Source organism: Cynara cardunculus, assembly GCF_001531365.2.
Source record: "Cynara cardunculus var. scolymus isolate 2C chromosome LG 16, CcrdV1, whole genome shotgun sequence".
NCBI lineage: Eukaryota > Viridiplantae > Streptophyta > Magnoliopsida > Asterales > Asteraceae > Cynara > Cynara cardunculus.
In genome coordinates this window covers 12,189,257-12,197,533 of record NC_037543.1, presented here as the reverse complement: position 1 = coordinate 12,197,533, position 8,277 = coordinate 12,189,257, and the positions used below count along the sequence as shown (strand labels likewise).

At 35.6% G+C, this 8,277-nt stretch overlaps 1 protein-coding gene across 2 annotated transcripts; it reads right to left on the bottom strand.

The window, feature by feature from the left end:
• Window positions 1-449: 449 nt before the first annotated feature.
• LOC112529497 lies at window positions 450-7,437 on the bottom strand. 2 transcript variants are annotated; one of them, XM_025140804.1, is made up of 5 exons: window positions 6,940-7,437; window positions 4,299-4,348; window positions 2,339-2,426; window positions 994-1,110; window positions 450-569 (listed from the first exon to the last, which is right to left on the bottom strand). In XM_025140804.1, the coding sequence occupies exons 1-5, from the start codon at window positions 7,393-7,395 to the stop codon at window positions 522-524; spliced, it is 759 nt and encodes a 252-aa protein (XP_024996572.1). In that variant the 5' UTR covers window positions 7,396-7,437; the 3' UTR covers window positions 450-521. The 2 variants fall into 2 exon arrangements, with proteins under 2 accessions (XP_024996572.1, XP_024996573.1); XM_025140805.1 differs by lacking the exon at window positions 994-1,110.
• Window positions 7,438-8,277: the final 840 nt, after the last annotated feature.

Sequence of the window (8,277 nt, the reverse complement as noted above, 5' to 3'; positions counted from 1 at the left end):
CCTCATCATCTCCACCTTCCGTCTCACACACACATATATGTGTGTGTTGTTAAACCATAAGAATTTGGTACTTCTAACCAATTTCAATATAAATAAAAGTTTATTGTCCCAAAATTCTTTGTCCCCTCACTATTCACCAATTACAATCCGATAAAGAGTAGATAGAATGAAAAGATGACCCAACAGGGTGTTTGGTAAGAGATATTAAATAATAATTAATGAAAATGAAAAGAAAAGAAACTTTTCGGTTTTTTATAATATAATGGCTCAATTCCTCTAGAAGCCCATTTTCATTCCCGGTTAAATTGAGGGGAATGAAAATTTAAACCTATTTTAACTTTGTCATTTTCACTTTTATGCCCATTTTCATTTCTCTGCCTAAACCAAATGCCTCCTAAATAAAACTAACAATCGTGTCTTCAAGTAATTGAGAGGACGGGGAGACTTTTGGGACTTAATTTTATTCAAGTTTCTTGATTCCATTTTTCTTGATTCGTAGCTCCTAACAACAACAAAACTCATCATAAATCAAGAATCAATAGTTTCTCCTCAAGCTTTGCAATTCGAGCCTGGAAAGAAAAGAAAGAAATATTAGTGTTATGGGGGCTGTTCGTCGAATGCTGAATGATTAAGTGAATAAATGCCAATCGAGACCCATTAGTACTAATGTATGTGTTTTATTCCGTCCATTATGTGGCATACCACAAATAACTCTTTACCCATCATATATAATCATCTTGCAAAAGTTTTGCCTTCTTTTCATCAATTCATGTAAACAATTGCTCTACTCTTTGAGATAGTGGTCACGTCTACAGGCCTCATTTGATTTGGTTTGGTTTTACTTTTTGAATCTGTTTAGATGGTGCGAGTAAATGAAGATGTGATTGTGGTACTATTCACATGATATGAGGAGAAATAAAGATAAAATGGTGAAAATGTATAGTAGTTCCTCACACTTCATTTATTAACAAAACATGAAAGCATTTTGATTACCTTGAATGATTTAGACCGACGGATAGAAGGATCCAACTCTAAAGCCATTGAGTAAGAATCCCCGGCTACCTCGAATTCTTCCATAGCCATTAAAGCATCACCCTTACATATGTAAGCCTATACATTCAAAATTTTGAATCCATCAAACATTGAACCAAATGAGGCCCATATATCCCACCTGGAAATGGAGGGGGTAAGTTGTACACAGACCTGAGCTCTACCTTAAAGAGTAGAGCGGCTTTTTCCAGGCTAGTGAAAAGTGTGTGACAGAGAGATATAGATAGAGCTAGATACGAGTAAACAATAGCAATACAAATATACATACATATAGAGCGAGAGAGAGAGATGCTAGATTATGAGAAACTACATATGAGTTAAGCATCAGGACCATATATAGAAGCAAGTTAAGGATAAATAATCTTCACCAACTTTTTTCTAATATATTTAAACATGGAAGAAGTACATTTCCTTGTTAAGTTGAAGCTCGGGAATCACAACTTAATGAGTGAATTACATTGTAATGGTTTAACTTTTAGAAATATATGTTATACCCTGGGTATTTTAGTAAATAAGTCAAATAGAATAGACTACGGTACAAGTGTCTAATGCACTGTTACATGCTTTAGGTAGTACAAATAAAGGGAATGGAAGATTAGAAGGGCATCGATCAACTTGGTGTGTGTTCTGGGCGAAAGCCTTGGGAGACGTCCGGCGGTCTCGAAGTGCCTGTAAATCTATTGTAACCATTCCATTTCTGTTCCAGTTTCATATTGATTCAATTGTGTGTTCATCAAACCATAAAGGGTACAACAAATATATTTCCTCATCTCATTAAAATTGTAACCGTTATTACTAAAATATTTTAAATCTCCTCCAATCTAGTGGACCAAAATCAATAGCATCAAAAAGTTGTAATGATGATAATAGTCTTCGGGCACTTAGTTTTATCAAGCAAGTGGTCTTCACGGAAACAACTACTCTATTATTTGAGGTAGAGGTCAGGTCTGCATACATCTCTCCCAAGACCCCATCTCTGGGTGGGATATATTGATGTTGGGTTGGGTTTGGTTTGGTTTGGTTTGGTTTAGAAGACTATCTACAATCTAGTTAGTCATGGGGTGTTGTCACAAAATTATATAATTTAAATTCAATGCTCTCTGGTAATAAAAAATCAAGCTTCACCTATATTAGGTTGATAAAATAACTTGGTACCTTAATTTGGTGAATGTTGATTATAGATATTGTTACGGTAGCATATAAAAGAAGATGATGCTGATAAATGACCATTTAAGAGCTAGTTAATGGTGCAACTTGAACTTAAATTTACAATAACTATTCGGCTTACCTGGGGATTCTTGGGAGCAAGAGTAGAAGCTTCTATGGCATCCCCAAGAGCAGCAATCGTATTGTTCATTGCCAACCGTGCAACAGACCTGGATCAGACCTCCTGTTAGATCACAAAAAAATTGATAATCTAATTACTAGGTCAACCTTGGTAACATGGAAGATCATGGGAACTAGATTCCCATAAACTGACTAGAGTTAACCAAACCAAACGACCCAGTTACAGATGCAAAAGGACCGGTTAACTGGTTTTGGGCCGGAAAGGACTGAGGGCCGGTCCAAAAAAGAACCTGTTAAAGAAGGCCCAGTTATAGGGGAAGACCCAATTCGGTCCATGATTTCAAACCAAGTACCGATTTAAAAAGGCCCGATCAAAGCACATTAACCACTTAATGGTGAATCAAAAACCGATGCGGTCAAAGCCCCGTCAAGGACCGAATAATGGCCGTTTTTTGTTTGAAAAATGGACCGACTTTAAGGGGTCACGGACTGAAAAACGCTAATTTTGGCAATTAAAAGTCAGTTTTTCCTTTTCCAAGATTTGTCGCTCCTCACCTGTAACATGTTATATATATATATATATATAGAGAGAGAGAGAGGACGTTTCAAATGCAACTCATTACATTTGTACAACGAATGCAACCCAATCAATTGAGATATTTATAGAAATGATGAGAATTCATTTATTATGATTTGAATATTTATGAAAGATGACTAGAGTTCATTAATTATGATCAATACTTTTTATTAGGAAACAATGAGAACTTTTATGAAATCACATATTCATCAAAACAAATGGACGGTTGAGATTGAGTTGTATTGGTTGTACAAATGTAAAGGGTTGCATAATAACTCACCTATATATATATGTATATATATATATATATATATATCTATATATATGCCTCCCAAACAACTAAATTCCACGGGTAAACTAGTAAAAAAACATACTCTGTGGTTAGAATAAATAGGAGATGTCATACCCAGTATTTTTACACCATTCTCATCTCTCTCTCTCAATCTCTAATTCTCAACTCTCTCAAATTTGATGAGTTAGGCATTTATTCGCAAAAGTAATTTTTTACAAAGTATTGGACAAGAACATAAAATTTTTGACATTTTGAATTGGTCGAATACTAAACAAACTCAATTCAGAATCCTAGCCACCAAGCTAGTACGGTAGCTTAGGAATCTGCATTTTCATTGAGTGGCAGGATAATAAGCGAATGGAGATCAAGGCTTGGCGATGAACCGACGGAAATATGTGTTTGCTTGAAGGACTATACGACTATCAATGAGTGGATAACTTTCAATTGAACCGGATCTCAAAGAAATTGAAGATGATTTCATCAAAGATGAAGACACTTGAAATCAATATGCAACCCTGCTAACATGGACGTGGATGGATGAATTGCCAAGCATTGAGGAAGAAGGCGCAAGAGAAAACGCAGACTATTGAGAAGACACAAATCAAATTTAAGATATGGAGAAGGCTTCAAGTTCAAAAAATCAAAGACATCAAAAGAATTTTATAATTTGTATTTCTATGATTACTTAGTTTACAACGTCATAATTTAACGAATTAGTATTTCTTTAAATGAAAGTTTGAGGTACTTATTAAAATAATTGATTATTTATTTTTTGTATATATTTGTTTGTTATTAAAGAAAACCAAAAGAACTGGTTAGCACTGTCGGCCCAGTCTGGTTAAAGGAAGGACCAGTTTTTTTTGTTGCTTAAAAGACCCAGTTAATGTGCACCTCAAACCCAGTATATCTCACCGGAGGTGGAGTCGGGGTGGGTTGTATGCGAACCTAACCTCTACCGTGGAGGGGCTGTTTCCATAAAGACCCCGATTTGATAAACTGACAAGAGTATATGATCTAATTTTATAGCTGTAAACATGGCTTCCTTAGTTCAACAAAACTTGGATGTCTATAAAGATAATAAGCATCTCAAACCTGTGTCTATATATGTGATGAATTCCACCAACTGGATTAAGATCTAAGGCCTGCAGCAATAATAAGAGATGTCTTGATCAGAGTTCCAAAAACCAAACTTTCCTTGTGGATGTTTCAATAATCATATGAAATTAATATCAAACAGAAAAGTACAAATAAGCACAGGTTAATAAACCCCACCTCAGATTATCTGTCATACCTCATCCCCTCACAAATTAAAGGAACTTTCTAACAATTATGCTTATTAGAGAAATATTCTTCAATATACACACACACATATAGGGTTGGGTCCCGTGAGAAGGGAAGTTATGGTGAGAAGCGTAAGAAGAGATCTCCACCCTTGGATTAATCCTAAATGAATGTCAACACTAATGAGGTGCACCGGATCAATTGCCTTCTAAAGCGCAATTCATGGGTGGGACATGAGAATTAAAGTGATCAACGGGTTTAGATCTCTTCTTACACTTCTCACCATAACTTCCCTTCTCACACGATCCTTCGCCTACACACATATATATATATATATATATATATATATTAATTCACACAAAAAGTGACTTTGTGGACCCTTTTCAAGCATATCCTTGTGCCCCTCTCATCTTTTGCATGAAAAATGATAAAGATAAAACAGAAGTGACAAATAAACTATAATAAAAGCAAGAAAAATGCTGTTGGCAGGTGTTTAAAATGTCTAAGGGTGAGGATGTGTTCACAGTCCAGTTCAGATGGTTTGAGAGGCAAAATCTCGGTCGAACCAGTAAGATTTGATTGACACGATTTCAAATCAAAATTGGCCAAACTGTGTAGAACCGGTTTGGTTGGTTCCGCGTTTGTCCGGTTTTTATTAGTTTTCATGTAAAAGACAATGGCAAACATACACATCCAATTATTCAAACATTAGATCATTCATGTTTGAAAAACAAAGCAAAAGCAAACAATAGAATCCATGTAAAAGTAAAAACATAATTAGGTTTCTGTTTATTGAACTGGGTTTTGTTATTTAAAAAAAAAAAGATAAACGAAGAAAAATTTATGATGCAAAGGTTTGGACCCTTGTCACCTAACAAAAAGCTTCCTACAACTTCTTCTATCTATAGATCGCTAGTATATATTTAAAATTATATTATATATGGCTGGTTCAAGTTAAGATGTAAGTAGACTTGACTTCTACTTGAAGAGTAGAGTGGTTGTTTCCGTCAAAAACGATTGCATTTAAGTGTTTAGCCTAGTGGTAAAGGCTTGGGCATGGCATAGTCATGAACCCGAGTTCGAGCCCTGGGAGTGTTGGCGACATTTAAGTGGGGCCATGTTTAGCCTCCAAATTTGCCGGGGATTAGTCGGGCTTTGGCCCGGACACCCTTACAAAAAAAAAAAAACGATTGCATTAAAGTGCTCATGGCTGACAGCCAATATCTGGACGTAGATTTGGCTTCCGGAGTATTCTCTCAATCATATAGCTTAATCAATCCCCCATGTGAAACAGAAATTTCCCCATATTGAGACTATGAATATAGATGCAATCGCCTTCTATTTCTTTATTTTTAGTCACTCTCAAGTCGGAACATGTGGAACCTCATTAGGTTATTCTCCAAAACAGCCCTAGAGGAGAGAAGGGAGGTTCCAACATATATCGGAAGAAATAGTCCAAACATAGCCGATGTGGGACTCCAACAGAACCTGACCTTGCCTACTGAATTATCTATTCTCTAATATATACACTTCCGGTAAGCTTTATCCAATTTTTTGGAAAAACCTGAATTTTTCTGCCCCGCCATTGAGACATCATTATCCAATAACCAAACCAAACAAAGCGAGTATGGTATGTCTCACCCGGAGGTGGGGTATGGGGATGGGATGCATGCGGACCTGAGTAGAGCAGTCGGTTTCGTGAAGACCCCCGGCAAGAAATCATTATCCAATATTAGCTCTTAAAATAAAGAAAATCTCACATCTCCACAAAAATAAAAAGTTGTAGTTTAACTTCTGTTGTTAAATGGATTGATTTCAAGTAAAATTTGACATTAATCCTTTGCAGCTTTGAGATAAAATAATAACTACATTAAAGGATCATAACAAATAAATCAAATAGTCAAATCTCTAATCAAAATCTGCCTCAACTTTCAATTAGAAAAAAGGGATTAATTCAACCTCATAAGTAATTAGAAAAAATACCTACAATTTGATGAGGTCAAATGGACTAATTCTCAACAAGAAGAACGGATAGTAATTATTCAAGTTTTTAGATGAATTAAAATTAACTAGTTACTGCAATAAAGTTCTTAACAAATGCTACAAAATAGTCAAATTTCTAGCAAAATTCACATTTGATTTTTGAGGAAAAATGGGTTGCATCCTAACTACATCGGATCAGTCTAAATATGAAGAAGATGTCAAATCATCAGAATACGCCACACCATGGACGTATTCAGGACTTCTCTAAATTGTTGAAATGTGTGCAACAAACTTACAATATCTATAAATTTACAATTGATTGCAAACTTTGGAGGATAAATTGATGTTAGTTATTCATATTTTGGGGTAAAATTTAAAAACTACTTGGTACAAAATGCAATCCAAAGTTCCAATTTCCAACAATACCTACATGAATTTTGCAGTTGAAAAACGCATTGAATCAACAAACCTGCGATAACAGAATCTCAGCCGTGGCGAAATCACCCTTCTCCATATGAACCTCAGCTTTTTTCCTGATGGAAAGTGCCTCTAGGCTCTTGTTCCAGCTCCCCAAATCAAAACCAGTTACGATTGCCATGATCTCAGCAGCACGAGCAGCAGTGGCGCAGTGACTCACAAAGGTCGCGGAAGGGAGGATAACGAGGTTAGGTCCGGCCCCGCATCGACCTAAACAACCGCAGGAATTGACGGTGATATTGGGTGGAGCGATGCCTGAGAGGACTTGAAGGGACTCCATTGAGCCTTGTCGCCGGCATGTTCTGTTAGTGCAAACCCTAATCTCATTAGTCTCTGCAGCGTTGGCGTAGATGGGTTTGATTCGGTGGTTTAGCGTTGAAGTGGTGGCGGCAGATGGTGGTAATGGGTGGGGATTGAGAATTCGGATAACGCACACACCACCATTCATATTTCCTTCCCGCTTCGTATAAAAATAACCAACTGAAACCGCAATCAAAATCACCAAAATAAACCGTTTTTTGACTTATAAATAATCGATGTTAAAAAATTAGAATGTGTTTGGTATGCAAACTATATGGGATAGGATAAGACAAAAAAAATAGTTCCATATATGGCAAACCATGGACAAAAAAACATGGGACAATGTTAGACTATTTTTAATTTTAATGAGACAAATTTTGATATTTCTTGTTCCACCAAAAAAGGTGGAACAACATGGGACTAAAGTTAAAATAACAATATTTGGTTGATTTGTTGTCGTTTTACAATTATTATATGATATAAAATAACATTGAACAATATTTAGGGGTAATATGGTCATTTTAATAGTTTTGTTCTGTTCTGTGCTAGTCATACCAAACATAGGACAGACAATTAGTCATGTCCTGTCCCGTCCTATCATGTACCGTCCCGTCATGTCTTGTACCGTCCCGTCCTATCCTGTACCGTCCCGTCCTGTCCTGTCTTATTCAGTCTGCATACCAAACACTATCTAAAAGAATACCACCAACTGATCATGGCTTCTTCACCAAAATAACCAAACTAAAAATGGATTTACAAAAAAGGCAAAAAAACATCAATCTATTTTTATAAATTTTCTTATAGTTTTTCTTATTATAGCAATGTATTTTTATAATATTTTTTATTAGAACATTGTACTTTCAAAAGTTTATCCATTATAGCATTGAATAACATATTACCTTTTGAACAAGTTTTTCTTTGTTGACGTGTCAAACTTAAAATGACATAGAAGTCATATAGGATAACTTGTTACATATGGATAGCTTACATGTCATTTGAAAGAAATTTTTAACTTAAAAACAATATTTTA

Coding starts and splice junctions, on each gene's coding strand:
- LOC112529497 (XM_025140804.1), bottom strand. CDS start 7,395: ATGAATGGTGGTGTGTGCGTTATCCGAATTCTCAATCCCCACCCATTA. Junction 2,427..4,298: donor CATCACATATATAGACACAG/GTTTGAGATGCT, acceptor GGTCTGATCCAG/GTCTGTTGCACGGTTGGCAA. Junction 570..993: donor GTCGGTCTAAATCATTCAAG/GTAATCAAAATG, acceptor TTTTCTTTCCAG/GCTCGAATTGCAAAGCTTGA.